Source organism: Desmodus rotundus, chromosome 4 (genome assembly GCF_022682495.2).
Source record: "Desmodus rotundus isolate HL8 chromosome 4, HLdesRot8A.1, whole genome shotgun sequence".
Classification (NCBI taxonomy): domain Eukaryota; kingdom Metazoa; phylum Chordata; class Mammalia; order Chiroptera; family Phyllostomidae; genus Desmodus; species Desmodus rotundus.
Window position 1 is genome coordinate 19,840,883 of NC_071390.1, and position 26,253 is coordinate 19,867,135.

The 26,253-nt window shown below is 53.8% G+C and overlaps 1 protein-coding gene across 3 annotated transcripts in view; it reads right to left on the reverse strand.

Moving 5' to 3' along the window:
- NEURL1 (neuralized E3 ubiquitin protein ligase 1) overlaps nt 1-26,253 on the reverse strand; it is a 77,267-nt gene that overhangs the window by 8,079 nt on the left and 42,935 nt on the right. For 2 of the 3 annotated variants that reach the window (XM_024555565.4, XM_053923204.1), the window contains exons 2-3: nt 11,267-11,508; nt 10,500-10,821 (exon numbers count right to left, since the gene is read on the reverse strand). In XM_024555565.4, the coding sequence (XP_024411333.2) occupies nt 10,500-10,821; nt 11,267-11,508 (564 nt within the window). Of the gene's footprint in view, nt 1-10,499; nt 10,822-11,266; nt 11,509-25,774; nt 26,046-26,253 lie in introns of those variants that run through there. The other variant, XM_053923203.1, reaches the window with a different exon arrangement.

A 26,253-nucleotide genomic window follows, 5' to 3' on the forward strand; every position in this document is an offset into this window, starting at 1 on the left:
CACTGCTATAAAGATTTCCTTTTCAAAGCTATCTTTTATGCTCACTATGTCCTGAATACTTTTTCATGCCAATGACTATGTTTCCAACACTGTACACATACATACCTATATATATATATTTAATCCTCACCCAAAAATATGTTTTTATTGCTTTTAGAGGGAGAGGAAGGGAAGGAAGGGGAGAGAGAAAGGGAAGCATCAATGTGAGAAACATCGATCAGTGGCCTCCAGTACACGCCCTACTGGGGATCGAACCTACAACCTTTTTTGGTGTACAGGCAGATGGTCCGTCCAGCCAACTGAGCCACCTGGCCAGGGCTAACACCATATTTTTTAATGGCTGTGTCACGTCCAGCTGTGTGAAGCCCTGTAATTTATAGTAAAAGTCATTGTGCACAGTGAATCCTGCCTGCATTTCATCCTTAAAGCTCCCCGTGGAGGTGCTCCCACTGTACAGATAAAGCTCAGAGGTGAATGTCACAGGAGTGAAGTGGCAGATCCAGGACTGAGCAAGGTCTGTCCGACTCCCGATGCCACAGTCTTCACTTCAGGCCCTTCTTTCTATTGAACCCCTTCTGTGGGAGTCCCCAAATCTGGCTAATGCCTCCATGGGCCACATCATGGGCCAACCCCTCCCAGGGAGTCTTTTCTCTGAGCCTCCCCGTGGGAGGAATCATGCTTTCTCTCCAGGAACTCGGTAAGGATGGCTGGGGTACTCGGTGTGAGAGCAGAAGCTGGGGGGCTGAATTGGTATGACCAGCAGAGGCCAGAACCCAGCTCTAGCTGAACCCAGAGACAGTCCCTGAAGCCTCCCTAGTTTTGTTCTCTCCCACCCACCCCCATCCCCTTCCAGGCACAGTGTGGGTTGGGCCCAAGCAAAGAGAGGGTGCCTGGCCCTCCCTTAAGTGCCCTGTCTCTCTGGAGAAGCCTCTTGGGGCCTGGCTGGTTGGGATTTCCCAGCATCGTGCTTGGCAAGGAGAAGGGAGCCGACTGGAAAATGCGATTATTCCAGGGAATTGACTCTGTGACAGCGAAGGTGCAGACAGGCTGGGGGGCTGTGGCGAGGCAGAGGCAAGGGGGCCTGAGCAGGAGGGAGAGACACAGGAGACAAAATGGGGACCTAGGGAAGGCTGTGGGTTGGCCTGGACCACAGGGAGCACGCCCCACTCCCCAACCCCTCAGGGATTCCAGACAGTGGCCTTGAGGACTCCAGAGGGTTGGAGACAGGGAGGGGAAGGAACAGGGACAGCGGAGTGAGGAGGAACAAGGGCTAAGAGATGCCCAGCCAGGGCCCACAGGAACGAGGCTGTCAGAGGGGCCCACGCACATGGGTCCCCACACTCCTCTCCCCACCCCCACACTCAGGAGCATCAGTCGGAGTCCACAGAGCGGGGCAGGCCCTCAAAACCGAGTCCGAGTGTGCCTGGATGAGTGTCATCCTGGTCTCTGCCCCTTCTCCCTGAACACGCGGTCCTCTTCCACGTGAATATGCCCACCGCTGGGTGCTCACTACCCCCCAGGAGACCTGCGCCATCGTTGAGCTCCTCTGACTTTTAAAAAGTGTTTCCTTCTCTTAAACTAAAATATGCCTCCTTGTATGTATACCCACTGCTTCAGCCCCATACTGAAGCCAACTCCTCAGGGAGCACTCGGAGCCCTCACACAGCCTTCCACCTACTAGACAATGAACGGAGCTGGACCCCAGGCTCCAGAGGCGCCCTGACCAGCTCAAGGCAGTGTGGCCATCACCTCCCTTGATAAATGCACTATACTTCTAACAGTGCAACCAAAGAGTAGTTCAGGTTTTTCAGTAACCAGTCTCCACATACTGGGAGGCAAGATAGGGGCATAAGTGCAACAACTTAGAAGTCAGCAGCTTGTGTTCAAATCCTGGCTCTGCCATTTCCTAGCTGTACAACCTTGGATAAATAGCTTAACCTCTCCGGGCCCCTCTTCTTCAGCAGTGAGCATTTACTGATCGGTACAAAGTCTGTGTTCTCATACTCCCCTCAGAAGGGATGCTGTGAAGATGAAGTGGAATAAGGCCCCACAAGGCACCTAGGAGGTACCTGGCATACAGTAATCACTAGGTTACTATGAGCCACTGTTATTATCTTTCACATGCCAGGCAGCTGAGAAGAAAGTACATGGGCTTTGGGGTGAGACAGGCGTGAGTTTCAACGTCCAATCCAACACTTGGCCAGTGGCCTGTGGGTAAGCAACCTTCCCCCTCAGATCACTCATAGACAGAACAGGCATAATGACATCTGCCTTTCAATGTTGTCATAGGGGTCAGAGGTAGCGGGGGAAGCCCCTGGCTCCTGGGTACTGGAAAAATTCAGATATTAGTGTTGGCTCAGGTCGACTTTGCCAACCAAAGTCAGGTCCACTTGCACTTAGGCAATGAACTTTTTGAACCCAAATGTCGGACATTACAGTAGTCACCATGGACACCCAAGACAAAAATCACTGAATGACATCGCCAACTAAAGACCAGGAAGGAGAACCTACCAGTGGAGATTTAAGGAGAAAGAAGAAAAGGAAGGAGAAGTGGTGGGGGATAGAAAGAAAGGAGAAGAGGCAGGAAAATGTTGGCCTGGCTTGAAATATTGCAGGAGTCAGGAGATGCTGGGAAACAGCTAAAAACGGAATCCCTGGGGCCAATGCCCAGCCCGACCATGTCTTCTCTCCCATCCCCTCCACCTCTTGAGGTCAGGAGCAGCTGCAGGCCACCAGCAAACTCCAAAATAACCACCCCATCGCAGTGCCCAGCTGTGCCAGGGCCCTGAAATAGATGAAACTTGAGATCGAGCAGCGGGTCAGAGCCCCCTCCAGAGGAACAGCCAGGGTCACAGCTGGGTGAGCTGACATCAAGTGGGAGGTCAGGGAAGGGTCCCCACTCCCAAAGCCAGGGGAGAACACCATGGGACCAACCGCAGCCCAGGACTGAGCCCTGGGAGACAGCTTGGAAAAACCAGACAGGCAACCTATAACCCCAAGCAGTGGGATGGCCCCACATTTGGAAGCAACAAGTTATGTAATCTGTGCCTGGGACACACGGCTGCCCACTTTGGAGGTTTTATGATGGGGGGAGGGGTGGTACAAGGCCCTGGGAGAAGCTGCTAAGCTGGCCCCCCTTTCCTGTCCCCTTTTTCAGGAAGGCATTTGCTCATCTTCAGCTCCTGCCTAATCTGGTGCCTGGCGGTGGCTCTGCAGATCCTCTGGGCAGGGCAGAAACAACCAGGCCCTGCAAAGGGCAGGGAGGCCCGAGCCAGTGGTTTCCTCCCCTCAGGGTGGCACACAGAGCACCCACTCACTGACCCACAGTGCACCCGACCCTGGGCAGGGGTCAGGGAGAGAGGGAGAAGCCAAGACCCGGGCCCTGGAGAGCCAGTAGCCCTTAGATGGTTTGAAGCTTGGAGGCATGAAAATACTTGAATACAATTTCATTACAAAAATTCTTAGATTCTCAGGTTAGATGGGACCTTAAAGAAGGAGGAGGAAATCTATTTCTCTCTGCCAAGTTCTCACCCAGCTTTAGCTAGAATACCCCTAGGGACAAGAAGCTCACCACCTCCCTACCTCTGAATAACTATTAGAAAAACTCTCCTTGCATGGGTCCCTGTGTGTCCTATATCTGTCTACTCCTTGGGGTCCCTTTTAGAAGAAAAAAGAGCCTTCTCTTCTTTAGGATGAAGACCCCTTTTAGGATCAATATCCCTCTCCAACTGAGGCTGAGGTCCTCCTTCCTGTTTCAGGGTGAGTCAGAGACAGTGTCTTGGAAAGAAGAAAACTTGACCTGGGCCCTGAAGGACAATAGGGTTTAGACTGACAGACGGAAGTGAGAGGCACTCGGGTGGGAAACGTGTGAGCGAACGCCTGGACAACATTCCGAGCAGGGCCAGTAGGGAGGAGAAAGGAAGGGAGTGGAGAAGGGCCAGGCGGAGGGCACGAGGGCCAGAGCTCACCCAGACCTTCCGGCCCTCCCACACGTTGACAGCCAGTGCAGGGTGACCCGGGCCTGGGCACAGGTGCAGGGGGCCTGGAGGGACAGGCAGCGGAGGGAGCAGGGCCCGACATCAGCCCGAGCCTTGTTTGTTTAGATTCTCACATCCAGAGCTCTGGATAATCTTTAAGCACGGGTCAGCCAGCAGCCTCCTAGCCGGCTGGCGGGTATCTGCCGACCCCTGTTTGGCTCCATAAACACCCTCCTGCCTGTCTCCATCTGGCACCGGGGCAGAGGAAGGAGCCGAGAGGGCAGGTGCCTGGCTGGATGTGCGAGGCGTTCTCCACCCCTCTGGGAAGTACCTCGGAACCCACACCCGCCTCAACCCTCTCCACATAAAACCACAGGAAAGCTAAGAGGAAAAAAAAAAAGGCACACACTTTCTGAGGCTCACAAAGGAAAGGACAGAATGTCCCAGAGTCCCAGAGTCTTAGATTTATAGAATATTCAAGCCACAGAGTCTTTGATGCAGATGTATAGGTTCTTGGAATGACTGGGTCTGGTGGTTCTCAAACTCTTTTTTAAACAGCGGAATCCTTTTGTCCAATGGAGCCAAAAGCTCTGCTTGAAGTCTAAGAGGTGGCCACAGAGTGCCACAACTCAGCCACCAAAGAGGGGCCTCTGTGGGCCCCCAGTGTTCCAAGGAACCCAGCTGGGGAACCATCAATCTTGGTCCAAGAAATCATCTAGATTTCATGGTTTGACTTTCGTTCAGCCATAGGGACTTGGTTTTAAGGCCCCCTCTTCCGGTGAGAGAACTGGCTTGGGGATTCTTCTATTTTGGTGAGGTGTGTAAATTAGGTGTTCCATTCTAACCTACAGACAATAGCCTTTCCCACTTGTGTCCGCATATCTGTGAGCCTCACAGACTATCTGTGATGTAAATGGTGCATGATAATTATGTACAAATAACAGGGAGGTGGCTGAGACACAGAGAAGCTGAGGGACTTGCCCAGAGCTAGTGAGTGGCCGAGTCAAGTCTTGATTCAGCTGGGTCACCTGCTTCTGAAATAAGGGCTTTGTCCCCAAGACTGCCAGGCCCTGACCCCTCTCCTATACACACACCCCACCCTGGGTGCCCCAGATCTCTCCAAGGTCCCCAGAACTCAATCTTGGGCCGAAGAGATACTAGGTGGAAACGTGAAATTGCCATTTCTGGACATTAGAAAAAATTCAATATTGGCAATGATATATGGTTGCACCTTATATATTCATTACGGCATCAAACTAGAGTACACCATTAACAGCAGAAACAGATAACCCTCAGGAGCCTTCCGGGAACCGCGAGATAGGCAGCCCAACCCTCTCCGCTGGCTGAAGCAGGATGCTGGGCAGCCTAATGCTGGGCTGCCGGGATGCTGGCCTTCTTCAGCCAGGCTGGGCCCCTGGTGGCCTATCTGTACCTAACGTATACGGCTGATCCCTGATGGTTTGGTTTGCACTCTTGTAAGCTCTACTCTAGATGACAAAGGAGGTCCACAGTCCCCGCACTTGGGGGAATCCAGACTTAATAGGGAGACCTATTAAGGATGGACTTATATTGAGAGAAGCTGGGAAGTAATATAGCCACAGTCCAGGACTCAAGGTGCGGCTCCACCAAGCCGTGTGACCTTGGGCAAGTAGCCAGACTTCTCAGAGCCGGGCCAAAATGGCCCTATCTGCAAAATGGGCATAATAACTTTGTTTGTAATAAATACTTAGAGGCTTTTATGCAGTTCTTGAAAAGCAGGGCATGCTGCACAACTGCCAATACCACTTCGACCTGCATGTGCTTCAAATGGCCAGGAGGAGGAAGGGTCATCGAGAGCAGAGGTCAGGCGGTCTTCCTGGTAGAGGGGAGGTTTGGGGTTGGGCCCTCATCTATTTGGCAGAATTTGGGATGAGCAGAAAAAAAGTGCCTGGAAAAGTCTCTGAAGCAGAAGGAACAGCAAGATATTTTTGAATCAAGAAGAAATGAAAACTGTCGAAGAAAAAGAAATCACGATCAGCATCCTCAGCTCTTTTCCTCAACCCAAGAGCTTGGCTCAGGCTCCTTAAACTAATATTTGCCTCTCAGCCCCTGGCAGCCACAGCTGAAGGTAAATATTGGTTTAGCTTGGGAAGCGGAAGCCCCAGATGGCAGTGTGGTCCTCAGCCAGCCAGAGATGGCTCGCACTCTTTGTGCTGCCAGGCCTAGACACACCCCAGGGGGGAGACCTGGCCCGGGGCCTATCTACAGAGAGGCCTAGGCCTCACCCTGCAGGACAGCCAGGCTGGCCCACCACCCAAGGGACTGGCCCAGCAGCAGCCTGACCCTCAGAAAGCTTACTCTGGGAGTCCCCGTACATCTCCCTCCTCAGCAGGCAGGCGAGATCTTTTACCAAGACCTGGGAGCCTGGGCAGACGTTGGGAAGAAGCAGAATGCCACGCGCCCTTGGGAACCCCCACCTGAAGCCCTCCTGGGCTCAGCCACTACCACTTTGACGAGGCAATAAATCTCACATTGACCCTATGCCCAGAGCAGCCTGGGAGATCCGAATTCCAGGCCTGGCGTGGCTTCTGACTGGTGGGAGAGTTTGGACAGGCCATATTTCCTCTTACTGAAAACCATGACAGCCCAGAAGCTGCTGGAAAATTTCTACTTTTATAGATTCCCCCACTCGTGCACACCCCTTCTCCATAAGTCACCCTACTACCTTTCTGCTCATCCCCTCCCCTGAAGGCTCTGCTGCCTGATGACTGCTAATCCCCCCACCCTGCTCCTTGCATACCCCTCCTGTCTGGCCTAAGTTACTCCTCCTCAGCCAGTCCATTCTTTTTACCTCCTTGGGTTCCTGACTTGAAACTCATCTCCTACAGGAAGTCCTCCTGGGTTGCTCCCCAGCTGCACCCCTTCACCCCTACCCCAGTTTTACCTTTCAGCCATTCACTTAATTGCAGGATTGGGTTTTGGTCACCTCAGAACAGTTAAATGGTGTGCCCCATCACCCTCCAGTGTAAACACTCTTCAAGGAGAGGGGTTTCCAATTCTTGTGTCTCCCGCACCCCTGCACAGTACCTAGGCTGTGGCGGTCACAGAGGGGTGCTCAGGAGCACCCTGTAAGTGGATCTTTCCTCACCAGCTTTCTGCCAGGACCCATGGCTGCTCTTCTAGAGCCAACATTTCTGAGACGAGCAGGGAGAGTTTGAAAAACTGGGATAGGAGCTTATCTTTCCAAGTATTATATTAATCACCCCATAAAACTTGTATTTATTTAGTTGCTGGCAGGTCCTTCTTCCTGGAGGTAGGAAGCTGTTATTCTTGGAGATACCAGACAGGCTTGGGCCAGAGCGCCCTGAGGGAAGAGGGTGCTCTGCATAACAAGAGCATGGAGGGCCTGCAGCACTGCAGGGGCCTGGAGGGGCGGGGCGCAGGCACCAGTGGACTTGGGTTGTGGTTAGGGCAGGGAGCAGGGGGTGGGGCACCCACCTGGAGGTGTCAATCAGGGACAGACAGCAGCGCTGTCTCCATTCTGTCAGGGGAGATGGCCAATCCATCCGTGGCCTACCTTTCGAGCCTGCTATACGTCAGGTACCCCAGGTGTCCCTGGTCTGAGGAGCAGACACTGCCCAGGTAGGGTTTGGGGGGCTTGGGTGACAGGTTCCAGAGAAAGGCAGGAGGGGAAAGAGCAGGCTTGCCAGGAAATCTCTAAAGATGAGACACTGGTTTGGGGGACCGTTACACCAGGACAGACAGGCCCGTCCTCAGAGTCACCAAGACAGAGAGACTTCTTCAGAGGAGGGAGAGCAGGGAACCCCGAGGAGCTGGAGGAGCCAGAGGAGCCAGGGTGGAGGGATGGAGGGAGGCTCAGGAGGCCCCAGGTGCAGTGAAGTGCAGGCGAGAAGAGGGGGACATGGGAAGTGGGGGGAGGGAGGAAAGTTGCCCCCAGCAGGCACACCCAGAGGGCAGACCACCAAAGGAGGGCACAGAGTGGCACGCTGGCCGCCAACGATGTCCTCCATGTACCTCTTTTTTAAAAATCCACTTAGGAAGAACAAATGAAGACATTATAATTGGCTGATTGAATTTAGGGGCCATAATCGGTGTTTGAAAATGCTCGGGGATTGTGGTAATTTACAGCTGGGACAGAGATCAGCTGGGGCCTTACCGCTATCGGGTGTGCAGAGAGGAGCCTGCCGGGAAATCCAATGAAACTAAAAATGCTGCGTGAAAACCCATTTATAGGCAAAGAAGGGAATGGGGCTGGGTCAGGCGGGCTGTCTGGGCTCTGCCCCAGGGTGGGGCCTTTCAAATTATCCTCCAGGCCCCTCCTTCAGCCCCTGAGATTTGGAAGCCCCATCTCACTTGGCATGTCCCCTTGATCTCCACTCCCCTTATTCCTCACCCCCCACCCCTGCCACCCCACTATCTTGGAATTTAAAGACGCAGCCTAAGCCTCCTCTTCCAAGAAGCCTTCCTGAACTCCATCCTCCCTCACTGACCTCAGCCTCCTCTGACTTCCTGCCTCCCTTCAGGCTTAAACCCACTGGAGGGTCATTGGAAAGGCACTGCTTTGGGCAACAGAACACCCAGTTCAGGTCCCACCTCTGCCACATCCCTACACAGGCAAGCCAGGTCTTCCGTGAGCCTCAATTCATTCCCAGGCAAATGAGGATAAAAAACACCCTCTCCAGGCCAGCTGCTGAGAGGTTAAATGAGATCACTGGAGGGAAACCATCTCCACAGATGGAAGGGATCCTATGACCACACCATTTAGTGATTTACTCTTTGCTCTTATGTTAGGTGCTGATCATGTCTGGGGAGTTTGCTTTGTCTTCCCTAATTCCCAGTGGGCCGGGGCGGTCTGCAAGCCCTACTGGGTGTATATCACCCCCCACCTCCTCCCCACACACCCTCACCTCCATCTAATGAGTCATCTCTCCACTGCAGCTCTCTTCCCTACCCACCCTGCAAATGTTCCCTAGCATCCTCCACATGCTCAGTACAAGATTCCACTCTGGAGAGAAAGCTGGCCGGTTGAGACATGGGTTCCTTCCTCAGGGCCCTCCCTGTCTTGTGTGGGAACAGACATATGAATGGACCAAGGCACGGCCAGTGCCTCAGCACTTAGAGAAGTGCAGGTGCCACACAGCAGGACACAAGAAACAGAGAAGAGAGTCCCACCCTGGAAGGCTTCAGGGAGGAGGTGGCTTATAAGCTGGGCCTTGAAGCCCAAGTGGGATTTTGATCTTTGGGGACTAGGAGAAAGGGCATTCTTTGCTGAGGGAAAATCAAGAATGTTTTCCCCACTTCCTTTATCCCCCTCCCACAACAAGACTGTGACTTTCTCAAAAGCTGAGACATTCTTTTGTCTCCCACCAAGTGGCCAAGCCCTGGGCTAAGTCACAGTATTCCCAACCACTTTACAAATGAGAAGACTGAGCCTCAAACAGAAGATTCCAGGCTGGAGCACCAATGCAAGCTTTGGGACCCCAGCGCCTTGAAGTGGGGCCCTGAGGACACCAGAGCAGCAGGAAGGGGTTCACTTGAACCTTAGGTTAAGCACTGCCCACTCCAGGATGAGTGGGGATGACTGGCAGTCACTGAATACCTACTGTGCATCAGGCACACATAACTCAGCTCTTTGAGCCTTCAAAAGAACCCTGAAAACAATTATTCCTACTCCCCTTTTAGAGATGAGGAAACTGAGGTCTCATAGCGCTGGCTCTACTAATTGGGCACGGGCCAGGTCCAGCCTGGGTCTGCCTGACTTTGCAGCCCAGGAGCATGACCGCTGCCCTTTCCGTAACTGGTGAGGAGCCCTGCAGAAAGCACATTATCCGTGGTGGTCCCGGCGCCCTGCTGCGCTTGCTGGGACCCCGAAGAGCCTGACCACATCCGTGTGAATGTGAAACCACTTTTATTGAGCTGAAAACCAGAAGCTTCCCAAACTATTAATTAATAAAAACAGCCTCCTGGTTTTGGGAACTCAACAAACAGAAAGGCTTCTGACGATTCCTTGTTTTTACATTCAGTCTCCCTCCTGTCCCCACCCCACCCCCATCTTTTTTACTCAAAAAAAGGTGCTTTGAAAAATTAGTTTCACTGCTTCTAGGCTCTGAAGTCAGAAAGGGAAAAAAGAAAAAAAAGTTTCAACCACCTCCATGGCATTTTTCTCTGCAGGGATGGGAGATGGGGAGAACGGGCATTGGCAGGGCCCTCATGTGGTACCCAGGACTGTGCTGGGCACTTTATTTGCAGCCTCTTTAACTGAATTTATTCTTCTCATCAACCCACTTTACAGATGAGTAAGCTGAAGCCCCTGCAGGCTCCTTGTGGAGACACACCAATTTGTCAGGGGGCTGACTTGTACCCAGAGTCTTCGTGGCACAAGTGCAGAGAGTTGGGGGGCGTCCTGGACTGGGAGTTGTGCTGGGCACCTGGGAGCAGCCTGAAGAGTCTTAGCTCCCCTTCAAATGACAGCACCTGGATGTGTGCCCTGCACCTAAGGGGCCGAAGAGAGTGGGCACTCACCAAGCAGCTGGACGCCCCGTGTGAGGCCATAGACGTCCACCAGGGCCCAGAGCGGGTCGGCCGTGCGGACCCCGCTGAAGAAGAGCATGGCGGCTGAGTCGTTGATGCGGTAGAACACGCGGCCCTTCTTGTCCACCCAGAAGGCGATGATGTTGCCCTCATTGGCAAATTCCTCAGGCAGTGCCTTGGCCCAGAAGCCACTCTGGGAGACCAGGTCGGGGCAGGCGTACTTGGGCAGCGAGTCAGGGTGGATGCGGGAGGGGTCCTTGCTCGTGAAGCCCAGGCGCAGCGCCCCACTCCAGCAGCACTGCTTCTTGGTGATCTGGACGGTAGTGAGCAGATCAGCCCGCAGGCCAGCCCAGCCTCTCCCCCACTTCAGTGAGCCCCAGGGGACGGGAGTGTGCCCTTCTCTGCAGACCACCTCCAAGCAGGCACCCGTGGAGGGTCACACTGTCCAGCCTGCTCACCATTTGGGCTCCTTTCCCTCCCCAGGAGACTTCCCACCAGCCTGGCCAGAGCTAGTGGTCCCCACGGCCACTCGGCCACCCCCCACCCTTCCTTCTTTGCATGCAGGGAAGGTTGAGAAAGGAAGAAGGAAGAGGGGACAGAAAGAGGAGGGACAAGGAAGAGGAGAAGCGGCAGCAGAGAGGAAAGAGGAGGTGGAGGGTGCAGCGATGGCCTAAGAGGAGGCAGTGCCGGGGTGGGCGGGGGATGAAGTTCAGGGGCCCAGGGTGATGCGGTGACAGAGAGCAGGGAGGGAAGCCCACCTTCAGCCTGACTTGCTCATAGATGAGGACCGGGCGGTTACTGAAAGTGATGGCGTTGCAGAAGCTGGCCTGCCTCTTGACGACCTTGTGGCTGAGGTCCATGAGGATCTGGGAGCCCTTGGTGTGTGGGTGGAAGAGCAGCGGTGTGGCCAGGAGCACCCCACCGGGCAGTACCTGCGGGCCGTGCTTCTGTTTGTGGTGGCATCGGTGAGAGGTGACAGGGAAGGGACCTCCAATGGAGTCTGCAAAAAAAAAAAAAAAAAAAGCCACAGTGTCAGAGAACTTGGCATTCCAAGAGCTGGACTAGGGTCTCCCAGGGAAGGGCAGACAGGTGGGACATACGCAGAAGTTACCCAGTATTTTCACCATCGTGGCGACCTACCATCACTGCCACCTTTTGCCACCATCCTCCTGCTCCCATCTGCTGTTATGTCCCACTTCACCCCCTGCCACCATTTATTATCCACCATCATCTACACTCATCCTCCCCTCACCCTCCACCCACCATCTCCCACCACCCTCCACCTCCCCTCACCCTCCACCCTCCACCTCCCCTCACCCTCCACCCTCCACCTCCCCTCACCCTCCACCCTCCACCTCCCACCCCCACGACCAACAACTACCATCTACTGTTTCTCACTAGTATTTACTACCATCTACCTTCTACCATCAACCTTTGTGACAAATCAGCATTTCTTACCAACACCTGCCACCACACATTGTCACTCACTACTACCATCATTTATTTTATTCAATAAATATTCATTATGTATCTGCTGAATACCAAGCCCTGTCCTAGGCACTGAAGATATAGACATGAAACATATGTGGATCCTGTCCTCAAGAAGCCAACAGTCCAGGAAGGGAGGTAAGACATGGACAGAAATCACAATAGAAATGGTAGGCAGCGATAAGTGCCAAAAGGACAAACAGGCAGGTCACTTCTCAGGAAGGCCTCCTGGCGGAGGGGAAAAGGAAGAGAAGGCCTTGGAGCTGGACTGATAGGGCTGGGCCACCACTGGAGACCAGGAAGGTGGGTGGGGCAGGCGTTGCAGCCCCAAGACCACGCCCATCTCTTCCCTCCTTCAGGGCCACTTCCCACCACCCCAGCCGCCTTCCCGCTTCACCCGAAGCTGGCTGCATCTTGGACACAGGTGGCCTCTTCACCCAGGCTTCCTAACAGAAACAGAACTCAGATCTGACTCAAGAACCCCTGGCCAGGGAGCTACAGCTCTTTCTTCTACAGACAGGGACAGGGTTTGGTCCAAGAAAAGGCGCTTCACAAACAGGTAAGGTTGGTGTCCAGGAGACAAGGCAGAGAGAGGAAAGAACACGGGACAAGGAATCAGATGGCTGGAGTCTGCCAGACTGGCTGTGTGACCATGGGAAATTCACTTCCCCTCCCTGGCACAATGGGTGGCCTCCACCCTGTGGCTCTAAGACACGTATCAGCATCACTGGCAGCATTAATGCACAGCCTTGGGCCAGGGGGTGTTTATTTCTTCCCTAAGATCTGTGCCCATCCATCAGGAAAGGCAGCCCCTGTCACCCCATCATCTTGAGGACAGACATGGAGGAAGGGGAGATGAAGGTGGGGAAGTAGAAAACCCAGAATACGACAGAGGCCTGGAATGTTTCAAATTTGGGTCCCTCCAAGGCAGGAACTTAATAATTCAGGAAGTTTGGTCAGCATCAGGCCTGCCCAGAAGCCTATCGCTCCCTAAAAGGGAGGAGGGGTTACCAGGAAGAAGGGGAAGACAGGGGCAAAGAGGGTGGGAGGAAGACTCCCAGATTTCACTCCAGGCTGTGTTTGTACCACTTTGCACTATTTTTGCATTTTTGCTTCCTCCTTCCCAGAGGGCCCCAGACACCAGTGTCCACTCTCCAGGGCCAACTGGATACCCTGTGGCTCAACCTCCTGGCCTCTCTGGAGCAGCTTCCTACATGCCAGGCCCATGAGGTGGGGGGTGGGGGTGGCACACGCTGCTTTGCTTTTACCAAGGAGATAAGACTGGAATTGCCAAACAGTGCTCAAGGGCTTTGAAAACCATCAAGCAGTGAGAGCTGGAATTGCTCAGAGGAGACCCAGACAGTCTGGGAAGGCTACCTGGAAGAGGCTGAGTGGCACCTGGACAGTGCAGAGCAGGGGAGGTCATTGCAGGGAAGGGGACAGTTGGGGTGAAGAGCAAAGGGTGGCACTGGCTACAGGTGCCCTGCCTGGAAGAGGCACCCATTGGGTGTATGCCAGCCTCAGGCACAGCTGGACTCTTAATTTCAAAAAATACCTCTGGTAAAAGTTAATGTTACGTATTGTTTAGGATGTACACACAGGTAGAAATGAAAGCAAAAAAAAAAAACCTGTCGGATGAATGGATACATCTACTGTGGTACATCTATATGATGGAATACTACTTAGCCATAAAAAAGGAATGAACCATTCATATGGGCAGCAACATGGATGAATTTCAAAACAATTACTCTGAGTGAAACAAGCCCACTTAAAAAAATGTATACACAATTCATGGATCATCTGCAGGGTGTCCATTCCTCTCAAAACCCTTCCTCCCCCTCCACCCCCTCCCATTTGCATCAGCTCTAGGAAACGCACAGGAAGCTACAGTGAAAACAGGCGGATCGGGTGCCTGGGGATGGTGGGGGGAGAGGCGGAGGGATCACCATGGGCACCAGGGAACATGGGGGGTAACGGGTATGTTCACCATCTCGACTGTGGCGACAATTTCATGAGAGTATGCATGTGTCACAACCTGTTCAGTTGTCCACTTTAAATACATGTGGTTCTGTGTGTCAATCATACCTCAGTAAAGCAATTTTTGAAAACCTGAGCCCAGCAGCTGGTCAGAGCCTCTCCTGCAGGCACCCTCTTCCCAGCCTCTGCTCAGATTCCACCCCATGGACCAACCGCAGGACCTCAGATCCCTTCAAAGTGCTTCCTCTTCTTCCGACCCACCCCACTTGGGGCCCTGGGTAAAGGCACAGAAATCACTGGCTCTGAGTAAATGTGGAGGAGACCCCCAGGGGCCAGAGACCCAGGCCCTGGCAGAGTCATTCCCAGGGCCTCCCTTCCACGGGGAGGGTGTGGGGTGGGCAAGGGCAGCATGAGTGCAGCCACCGGGGCTGACAGCAGAACAGATGGAGAAGGGGAACAGGGGACCCCTGGTCCCTGGAGGCACAATGTGTACCCAGACCTGTGGCCTCAAAATGCACACTCACAAGCACACACGTACACCTGTGAGCACATGAAGGTAACCCGGACCCAAAAGTCAGAGAAGGAAGAGACATATCCTTTCCCTTATCTCTCAGACCAGGAATCACACCCTTCCACATGCCCTGTGCACACACGCCTGGATTCATGTACACACGGGCATACAAAACAGTGCACGTAGGACACATACACGTCACACGGCCACACCCACCTAATCACAATGGCAGCAATTATTGTTAATAAAGTGCTGACGTGTGCCAGGCTGTGAACTGGGAGTTTTACATGCACTCACTGGTTCCACTTCCTCAGCAAACCTAAGAGGCAGAGAGGGACATGAGCAGATGAATCTGAGCCTCAGAGAGATTGAATGGCCTTCCCAAGGTCACGTCAAGCACGAAGAGGCTCTGGGGGCCCGGGCAATCTGACTGCAGGGCTGTTTTGGCCATTCGGCAGTAATAGCGAAGAAAGCCCGGGTCTGGCGCGCTGGGTACATTTTTTTAAATGTGCATGAATATACGGTCATAGCTGGTAAAATGTGGAAACAAATGTTCATCCATGTACCACCCATAATCGTCACCTGTAGCACTCCAGTCTTCTATTATGTTCAATATTATATTGCTCTACAATATGAGTATCACCACCAAAACACAGACATGCAAACCGTGTTTTCATACCTTGTCCTCACACGTGGCCACTGGGATGCAAAATGGTGCAGCCACTGTGGAAAATGGCTTGGCAGCTTCTCGTAAAGTTAAACACCCACAGCACGACCCAGCAGTCACACCCAGGGGCGCTTACCCATAAGAAATGAAAACATACCCACACAAAGACCAGTGCATAAATGCACAGCAGCTTTATTCATAATAACCAAAAACTGGAAACAACCCAAATGCCCTCCGCTGGTGAACGGACAGATAAAACATGGCACATCCACCCCGCTAACACCATGCTGCGGTGCAATGAGCAGAGCCGCTGCCCGGTGAGGAGGAACCGCAAGAGCATGCTCGTGAAGGAAGCCAGACTCAGAATCTACGTGAGTCTGGCTGCAAAGATCAGCGGGGATCCAGGTCTGGGGAAGAGGAAGAGAGATGACCGCACAGCAGCACAAAGGAAATTTCTTAAAGTAACAGAAATGCTCAGTATTTTTATTGTGGTAGTGGTTATACAGCTTACACATCTGTCAAAACTCACCAAACTACTCACTTAAAAGGATGAATTTTATTTCTATAAATTAAACCCCAAAAGGAATAACAGCAATGACTAGTAAACCAGGTCTTCACTACACTCAGGAAGGCCAGGATGGGATCTCTGACCAACCCAGCCCCCCTCACGCCACCGCAGGCAGTGCCAAGGATTTGGGCCATCTAACAGGGGTCCCCAAAGCCTGGTCACGCCTAGCCCTCTCGGCCTTAAGTTCCCTCTGCATCTGTGAAGTGGCGTGCCATTTCCTGGCCTCTCTGGGTACAAGGAGAGTACTTTGGCAGCTGCCAAGCACCTTCACCGATTCCGGGGCTGCCAAGTCCCGTGCCTCCTCCTGCCACAGCGTGGTCCCTGAGGCTGTCAGGACAGCCCTGGGTGCCGGGGCTGACACGGGAGCTGTCCTCAGCCCCGTCTCTCTGTACTCAAGCTCTATGTGTGACCAACTCCCACCAAGCCACCTCTGGGGGGACGACATGAAAACCCTCTCCGTCCTGCGGGATGCCTCCTGTCTATGGACCATGGTCACTTGGCACTTGGCAAGCGCCAGCTGAATTCCTGGCCCTAACCCACCAGCCTCCCCATGCTCTCGGGCCCCAGCGGAGTCTTTGAGCACCCAGCACCCAACCCGCCAGTCCCACCACAGAAATAAACATCCCTGGGCTCTGCCCCTCTGTCCTTCCCGCTGCCCATGGCCCTAGCCCAGGATGCACCATTTCTCTTTGAACAATGGCCAAGACCACCATCGTAGCCACATAGGCTCTGCCCTGCATGCCCCTGGGGGGGCACCATTCTCCTGGGTTACAATAGGAACAGTGCCCTCAGAGGTGTCCAGCATGGCAGCCTTCACCAGGGGGTCACTACCGCCCCAACCCCTGCTGTCCCTGCTTTTGCCCTCTCCCCGCTCCATCTCAGCTGGCTGTACGGTCTGGGGGGAGGAAGGAGAGAAAGCAAAATGAGAACTCATCTTGAGAACTGCTCAGGTACCAAGGACCAGCCAGGGGCAGGGCTTCTGTTCTATACCATCTAAAAGGACCCCCTCCCTGCACTTTGACTCACACTCTGACCCCAGAAGTTCCTCATTCTATGGACGAGTGAGTTGTGATTCAGACTGGCTGACCAAGTTGTTTGAGGTCACACAGCAACTAAGTGGAAGAGCTGGGACTTGAACCCTGGTCTTCCAATGCCACGTTCAGGGTCCTTTACCCTACTCAGCATCTAATACTAGTGCTCATTTTCCCCCAAGTCCAAGATGGCAGGTGTAGTGGGGAAAGGCTGGTGGAGGAGGTGCTGGCCACTCCCAGCATGAGGCTTCAAGATATTGGGCCTGGGTGGAGCCCCAATCTTGCCTTCTGGTTCCTAGCAGAGCTCCCAGCAAAGCACCACCCCCTAGTGACAGGTTTACAAGCTTCTTGGGAGCCATAGTGGGGGCACACCCCATAGGCGAGGCTGCCGCTGACACAGTGGAAACTGCCCCCCACAGCCCATTCCTTATGAGCTGCCAGACCCTGGCCAGCCTTCCAGGTGACCCTCGACCAGCTCCAGGCCACATTCCTGCCTCTCAGTGGGGCCTCAGGGGAGAAGCCCAGCCACAATGTTACCTCCAGAGTGACCTCCTCACTGTCCCCCGCCAAGCTCTGCCCCAGACCCATTCTGGCAGAGCCCTGGATTTGCAGGCCAGCTGGGCTGGACTGCCGAGGAGAGGCAGGGAGGGAGCAATACAAGTGACAATGACCACACTCTATGTGGCTTAACAGCAGTGTCTCCATATGCCCCAAGTACCTCTCTGACACAGGTCCTCAAAGAGAAGTTACTCACCAAGGTCACCCAGCCAAAGTAAAGAGCCCAGATTGGAACCCAGCCCTGCTGCCTCCCACCCCAGCAGCTCTGTCACTAACCATGAGACCCTTGGGGGCCTCAGTTTTCTCATCTGTAAAATGGGGTCACAGCAGACTGTCTTCATGGGGTGCTTGTGAGGATTAAATGAGATGATGTGTGTAAAACTAACCCAATGAGTGGTTGCTATAATAATAGAGTTATTTATGAAGTTATAACGATTTTTATGGAATTATTATTATAGCTATTAACACTAATCTGTGTTCTCTATACCTTTGCTCAAGCCGTTCCGTGACCCCACATATCTTTTCCCTGCTGCACCCCCCCAAATCCCACCCATCTTTCAAGCCCAGCCCAACGCCCCTGGGTTCAGGATCACCTCGTTGCGAGCCTGTGCCCTGAATGCCAGTGCCGGCACACCGTCCGCATCCCTCCTGAGAGAGCCTGGTCTCACTCTCTGGACAGTGGGGTGGAGCGAGGAGCTCGAGCACTGGGGACAGGAAGCCCTGAGTTCAAACCCTGGCCATGCCACAGACTTGCTGTGTGATGCTGGGCAAGTCACTTCACCTCTCTGGACCTCGATGTCTGTTTCTATAAAATGGGGTCATTTTAGCTCCCCTACCCACTTCTCCAAGTTGTTGTGAGGACCCAGTGAGTTTACAGATGTGAAAGAATTTTACAAACTTGGACACCTGATCCCAAGATAACGCCTTTTTTTTTGTACAAAAGCAACAACCACCACCAGAGGAAATGATGGGCTCACTTCAGTCCAGACACCTCTGTTTTCTTATCCCAACTGCCCTAATTCCAGAGCGTCAGGGTGGCCTGACTTGGACTAGCTTAGGTGCATTCATTGAACGAGGCTCTCTCGGGCAGAAAGACTTTGGGAGCCAGTTTCAGGGTGGGAGAGCAGGGGGCGGGGGAGGCTTGGGTAAGAGAGAGGATTGTGAACTGGGCAGGTGTTCACTTCTCTGGGTTCCTTCAAGAAGCCCACCTCTCTCGCCTGCTTCTTGCCTCCAGGCTTGGTCCAAGCCCATTTCTCTTCTGGGAACTTTTAAAAATATTATATTTTACTGATTATGCTATTACAGTCGTCCCAATTCTTCCCCTTTGCCCCCTTCCACCAAGCACTCCCTACACCTCAGGCCATTCCCCCACCATTGTTCATGCCCATGGGTCATGTGTATGAGTCCTTCGGCTACTCCATTTCCTATGCTGGATTTTACATCCCCATGGCTATTTTGTACCTACCTATTTGTACTTCTTAATCCATCACCTCTTCTCCCATTCCCCTACACCCACCTCCCATCTGGCAACCATCAAAATGCTCTCTGTGTCCATGATTCTGTCTGTTCTTCTTGTTTGTTTAGTTTGTTTTTTAGATTCAATTGTTGATAGTTATATATTTATGCCATTTTATTGTTCATAGTTCTTCTTCTTAAATAAGAACTTCTTTTTCTTAAATAAGTCCCTTTAACATTTCATATAATAATGGTTTGGTGATGATGAACTCCTTTAGTTTTTTCTTGTCTGGGAAGTACTTTATCTGTCCCTTGATTCTACATGATAGCTTTGCTGGGTAGAGCAATCTTGGCTGTAGGTTCCTGCTTTTCATGACTGAATAATTCTTGCCAGTCCCTTTAGCCTGCAACATCTCTTTTGAGAAATCAGCTGACAGCCTTATGGGGGCTTTCTTGTAGGTAACTAAGTGCTTTTCTCTTGCTGCTTTTAAGATTCTCTCTTTATCTTTAAACTTTAGCATTTTAATTATGATGTGTCTTGAGGTGGGCCTCTTTGCATCCATCTTGTTTGGGACTCTCTGTGCTTCCTGGACTCGTATGTCTATTTCCCTCACCAAATTAGGGAGGTTTTCTTTCCTTATTTTTTCAAATAGATTTCCAATTTCTTGCTCTTACTCTTCTCCTTCTGGCACCCCTATGATGTGAATGTTGGAATGCTTGAAGTTGTCCCAGGGGCTGCTTATACTGTCCTCATTTTTTTGGATTCTTTTTTCTTCTTGTTGTTCTGATTGGTTGTTTTTCATTTCCTTATGTTCCATATCACTGACTTGATTCTCGGTTTCATCCACTCTACTATTGTTTCCTTATAAATTCTTCTTCATTTCAATTAGTGTATCCTTCATTTCTGACTGGGTCTTTTTTATTCTGTTGAGGTCCTCACTAAGTTCCTTGAGCATCCTTATAACCAGTGCTTTGAACTCTGCATCTGATAGATTGCTTATCTCCATTTTGCATAGTTCTTTTTCTGGAGTTTTGATCTGTTCTTGCATTTGGGCCACGTTTCTTTGCCTGCTCATTTTGGCAGCCCCCCTGTGTCTGTTTCTCTGTATCAGGCAGAGCTGCTACGACTTCTGCTGGGAACGTTTCCTCCCTCCTTCTCACCCATATATGCCTTTCTCTCATGCATCCTTCAGGCCTTGATGATAAACTCCACTTCCTCCCAGAAGTCTTTCTGGCCCTAGACTAGGTTAGGGACCCTGCTATGTACCTCCTGGGACCCCACACACCCCTAAAAGAGCATCCACACCCAAGCAGCCTTTCTCAACTCTGATTCCCCCATAGAACTAAGCCCAAGTGTCCCAGGGCATCCCCTGAAAGCGATGAAGCACTGACATCTTCTCCATACCCAGAGTGGTCCAGGTTACGTGCCATCCTTGGGTCAGCTGAGAAAGACTCACTCAGATCACGTCTGTGTTCTTCAGGGCAGCTTTCTGGCCAGAAAAGCCTTCGGGGTTACTTGTGGTCTCCCTGGTGGACAGTGAGCCTCTGGAGGATGAGACCACTGTCTCTTCTGTCTCTTCTCCTGCTGTTTCCCAGGTGCCCGGCTCAGAGCACTCAGCAGGTGCTCAATGAGAGCTATTGAATAAGTCGCCGCTGTTCAATTCTTCAAGCTACTGATCAATCGGCAAGTGGCCAAGGAGCCCCCACTCTGTACCTTTCCCTTTCTGGTGTCCTGTGGAGAAATTGAAGTAAGAGAGGACGAAAAGGACAGCTTCCTTCACTGCCTAGTACTAAGATCCCACACTACATGCCTGACGACGGCCCTGCCTGCTCAAGAACCTTCAATAGCTGCCACTTGCCTGTGGGAGAAAGGAGAAAAGAAAGGCCATGAGGGTGATTTTTTCTTGTGTATCAGACATGGCACCAGATGCCTTTCATGTGCAACCCTGCCTTGCCCTGCGAGTCTCTGAAAGGTAGATGTCTGTGGGAAGCAGCCTTGAACATAGCCCCAGGGACTCCCCATTCACCACCAGGCAGTCATGCCCTTCCTCTAGTAATCCCCTTCCCTCCAGTGTGAAGAGGATTAGCAACTAGCTTCTAACAAATGGAAAGCAGCAGAAGTAACGGGCATCACTCCTAAGACTGGGTTATAAGACACCTTCGGCCTCCATCTTGGTTACTCTTGTTCGCCTCTCCAGGCTTGCTCCCTCTGGGGAACCCAGGGGCCATGTCATAAGGCAACCCCAAGCAGAAGCCCACGTGGGAAGGGACCAAGGACTGCCGATTGCTCCAGGCGTCAGCTTGGATACAAACCCCGGCCAGGCAAGCCTTCAGGTGAGGGATCACAGCCCGGGCCAATGACTTGACTGCAACATCACGAGGCAGGAAGATGGAGACACCCATCTAAAGCATGTTAAGATCCCTGACCACAGAAGCTATGAGACCATTAAATGTTGCTTTAAGCCACTACCTCTTGGGGTAATTTGTTATGCAGCGATGGGTAAGTTACACAGCAATGCAGTATCAATTAGTCCCATTTTTAGGTAAGTAAACAAGCTGAGAGAGGTAATAAGCTGCCCAGGGTCACACAGCGAGTCAGCGGTGGGTTGGCTCTGGACTCATGTCCGTCTCACTGTGCACATGTCCTACCTGGGCCCCTGCTAGCTGGCCACCACCTTCAGTGCCTCTCCCCTCTGTGACCACTGAGCCCTAGTCAGCTTCTCCGTGACCTCTACAGCCCCTGTGCAGAGACCCTTGGCATCTAGGGACAGGGGCCATCTAGGTACCTCATCATCGCCCGGAGTGCCCGGCTGTGCGCACAGCAGATCCTGCTGCTCCCAGGGAGACTGAGGTCATTGCTGATGACGAGGTGAGCAAAGGAGAGTGGCAGGGAGAGGGCATGATGGGCACCCTCCTGACCAGCCCATCTCCACGCTGAGCCTCCCGCTCTCACTCCCTCTGCGACATCTCAGTCTCGGAAGTTTCCAGCAGCCAGATGTGCAAACAGATGTGCCTCCCAACATCCTCGCTGCTGGGAGGGAACCAGCCCTCCTCTTCCCACTCTCCCACCCGACCCCAAGACTCCAGAAGGGGATTCCAGATGAGAACTATTTCAGAGTCAGTTCACAGTGCCTCCCCAAAGCCCCCACCCAGGCCAGGCCTGAGAGAATGACAGGGAGCGTGTCTGTCACATAAATGCACACACCGTGCCAACATCAACTTTAGTTCCCCTTACGCAAATCCACGCTCGCTCATGTGTACACACACATACAGCCAGTGCGTGTGCCTAACAGCAGACAGAAGCACCCAGGGAGTATTCTGTCCTAGGGGCCCCCCAGGACTGACAAGGCAGAAACTGGAGTCTTGGTTCTTGGAGGCAGCCAAGTAGGTGCATGTAGCGTGCACCCTGGCAAGCACACAGCGGCCTGGACATCCGTTCACGGAGTGCTTACTGCATGCCGGGTGTGCTGCCCCTGTGCCCACAGCTCACTCAGTCCTCCCTACAGCCCCTCAGGGTGAGCCTTATCACCCCCCATTTACTGAAGAGTGCGCTGAGACTCAGATAGATAAAGGAACTAGCCAGTAAGCCTGGAATAGGATGCAGACTCTCGAGGAGAACACCAGCCCACCTGCCCCTTCCTCTCCAACCTCGCCTGGTCTCAGGCCTCACATCTTCTGAAGTGCTCCTGATGGTTCCATCTCATCTGCCTCTGCAGGCCACCTGCAGCTCCAGCTGCTGTGTAGTCCAGAGGCCCAGGGCCTCTACCCCACCCTCTTCCCTCCGACCCACTGACCATGCCACTGCTGGTGTCCACTGTGTGCCTGGCACTCACTGGGTTGAGAGAATACAGAAATGGATCAGCCTGACCCCTGCCCTCCCAGAGCCTATAAGCACTAGTGGGGGGTGGTGCGCATGTGTGCATGTGTTCACAGACATACCTGCCAGGCCCACCTTGGCCTGAGCCTCCAGAGCTGCTGCCAGGAGACAGACGGCTCCTGCTGTGCTAATCCCAGGTCTCCTAAGCCCACCTGACGCCCTCTCCCCTGCTGCCGGTCTGAGGGTTAGGGAACCCAAGGAGAAGCAGGGAGTCAGCTGCAGAAGGGCAAAGCCTGGCTTCCCCTCTGAACTGCCGTCCATTTCCTTCTAGGTCACAGCAGCCGCCTTGTGACAGGACAGCATGGGGACCAATTACTCGGGTCCCTGCACCCCAGCACCTAGGGTCTGTTTGCCCAGAGACCAACCTGGGACTGATGTATGTCTGGGCACATCTGTACATGTCATCCACTCATCACATCAACCCCTCAGCCACAGGTCACTTCCTTGCCCTGGGGGGAGTGTTGGAGGAGGAAAAGGAGGAAGGGGAGGGAAGTGGAGGGGAGGGGAGGGCTCCTAGTATCCTATCTGCCTCCCTCTGTGCTCTCCCTAACCCCCCAACTTCCCTCAAGATGGGGGAGCTCTGGGAATCTGCCCAATGAAAGAAATCAAGCATGTAAGTGCCAAAACCATTTTCCAAATGGGAATTAATTTCTCTCATGGGTCCCCTGCCAGGCGGGTCCCAGAGGAGCGGCCAGACTCCTCAGCAGCAGCCCCACAACACACACACACACACGACTCACTGACATCTACAGAATGACAAGGACATGTTGTGGGCACAGAGTGCCACAAAGGCGGCTACTCACACATAGAAATGCAGACACGACAACACGCAACCCCTACAGACTACACAAATACACGTCACACAGAGAGGCCTAAACCACAGACACGCAACCTGCAGACCCCAGACACACACACACATGCGCGCGGCATGGGGTCGCTGTCACCTCCCCCTCACCTCGCATGGTAACCCAGCAACCCAAAATCTTCCACTGAAGGAAACCAAACCGTGAGGCCCATGGGGAGAAAATGATCGGAAACAGTACCACCGTGTCCTCAGCAGGCAGGCTGTGGGCAGGGAGCCCCAAGAAGGGACTGGTCCCCTGCATCCCCCACTCCCCAGCTCACCTCCCAGGAAGAAGGAAGTGAAACCAGAGCCACTGGGATGTGCACAGATGTGGGTGCACGTGGCCCTGGGGGGAAGTGCGAGGATATGCATGCAGGTGTGGGCACAGGCAAATCCCATCTCCACAACCCCCAACCCCTGTCTCCTACTCGTGGTGATGGCTGCTGAGACAGGGGCCAGAGCCACTCAGCAGGGACCCAGACTAGGGACAGTGGTCCTGGCACGGGGGTGGAGGCCAAAGCTGATGGGCCATTAGCACTCGCCAAGGGCCACCGAGCCTGGATGGCCCAGCTGTAGAGTCCTCGGCACACTTAAGCTATCCTCCTGCCCCCAGGGTGAGAGGGAAGGAACATGACCATAGCCTCAGAACGCCTTTCCAAGCCCTTTGGACCCATGTTAGGTCCTTACGTCGTCCATGTAATGCTCCCAGCCGTCCCAGGAGGAGGGCACTACAATCCAACCTCATTGACAGAGGGGAAAGCCGAGGCTCAAGGGAGACACTTGCCTCTACAACATGTCTACCTACTCCAGTGCATGAGCTCTTGACAGCCAGATTCCACCCGCAGGGGGGTCTTGGGGTCCTTACTCCCCTCTGAAGCCTATGCTCCAAGGCAGCTTGAGGACAGCGTGCTGTATCCCGAGCCTGTTCAGAGGGCCTCTCGGTCCTTCCCAGGCCACGGGCTTGCCCAAGTCTGACTCCACTGGAAAATGCCAGTCTGCCTCAGACCTTGTGCCAACAGGCCCGCTGGGGCCAAGGGGCCTGAGAGGAGCCCCCGCCCCATGGACAGGCAGGGCCAGGGCCAGGTCAGCCAGTCCGAGTCTCAGGCCAAGGCCCAGGCCACTGGCATTGGCTCTGGCTGGCTCCGGATTATGTGTCTTGCAGGGCCTTCCATCTGTCACTTAGCGCTCCAGGCCCAGGTCAAAATTCATTTCCTTTTAGGAGAGCCAATGATTTGCTTTTCCCATGTCTCCTTCCCTGGCTTTTTCTTTTCTAATTAGAAATTACTCTCTCAAAGTCCAGAGCCTAGAGGAAGGAAGCCACCTGGTCACCAGCCCTGGCCGCGGCTTCCCACTCCTTCTTCCTTCCTGGGCCTTTGGTGGTGCCTCAGCACCACAGGACTCAGCAGATGTAGGCTGCCCCATCCCCTAGTGCCCTGTCCGAGGAGGGAGGCGGGCCCAGGGACTCCCCAAGGTCAGCCCTCCCCGTCCTGGCACCAGGCAGCAGGAACCCCAGCTCCTGGGTATGGTGCCACAGCAGCCATGTCACCCCCAGAGCCCGGCACTCGGTCCAGGTGGGTGAGGGGACACGAGCTGGGCACGCAGGAGCCCTGTGAATAGGGAGCCAAGCTGCACTCCCCCTCCCACTCCTTCACCCACTTGCCGGTCTTTTCTGTCTGACTGTGGACATGAACCCCAGGGATCAGAAGTTCCCTGACCTCCCCAGCAGAGCACACACTATGGGGAGCTGTGACTTGCACACCTATGTGCTTAGGCACCAGCTGGCCCAGGCACACACCCACAGATACCTCCAGTGCACACTATGAGCAAAGGCACGCACACACACTCGTGCACACTTGAGTGTGCCCACACATCTCTCTACAGCTCCATCATGGAACTCAGTACATCCCAAGGCCCACAAACAGGTCCCCCCAGCTGTCAAACCACTTGGCCCCGGTTCTGGGAAAGGGGGGTATGGACATCCCAGACCTCACACCTCACCTGGGGGCTTGTCAGCACCTGGGGAGATAAGAGGACAAGGACACTTTGTGGGGAGACTCAGCTGCTTGACTTTCTACTGGTTGCCAGGGAAAGCCCCCCTCTGCCTGCTCTTCCCAACACCCTTGCTTTCCTCCACCCCAGTTTCTGCCACCCAAAGGAGACCCCCAAGGAGTAAAGAGGCAGGGGGATGATTGTACCTTCAAGCCCCAGTGCCTCTCAGGCCCAGCCTCCCTAGGTGGTACCCAGGCAGGCTGGGGGTGGGCACATCCCCAGGCATCAGCTGGGGCCTTACCGTGGAGGGTGCTCCGGGTGATCTGTCCCCCCATCACAGGCAGTAGGCAGCACAGCCACCTCCGTTTGGCTAGCAGGCCTTGTCACCAAGCCTCCCTGGCTGCCGGTTCCCCTCCTCCTGCCCCCTCTCCTCCCCTGCAGTTGGCAGCCCGCATGGCAGGGCTGAGCCTGCCCCTCCCGTGCTCCCTCCCGCACACACGGCAGGCAGCACCTGGCCACACAGGCACGCACACCCTGGTGGCCCGGCTCACCGCTCACCGCTGCCTCCCAGCTTCCACCCACTCCCAGAGCCTCCCCCGCCTCCCAGAGCTGGTACAGGCAATGGGATCTGTCATGTTTATTTACATAAGGAGGAGGAGACTAGAGGCTTCCTGAAATAGCCAGCTCCAGAAAGCGCTGGAAGTGCCCTGGCCTGAGCGCGCGTACACAAGTGCACACACACTCCCCATCACAAACCTCATCCCTCACACACACAACCTC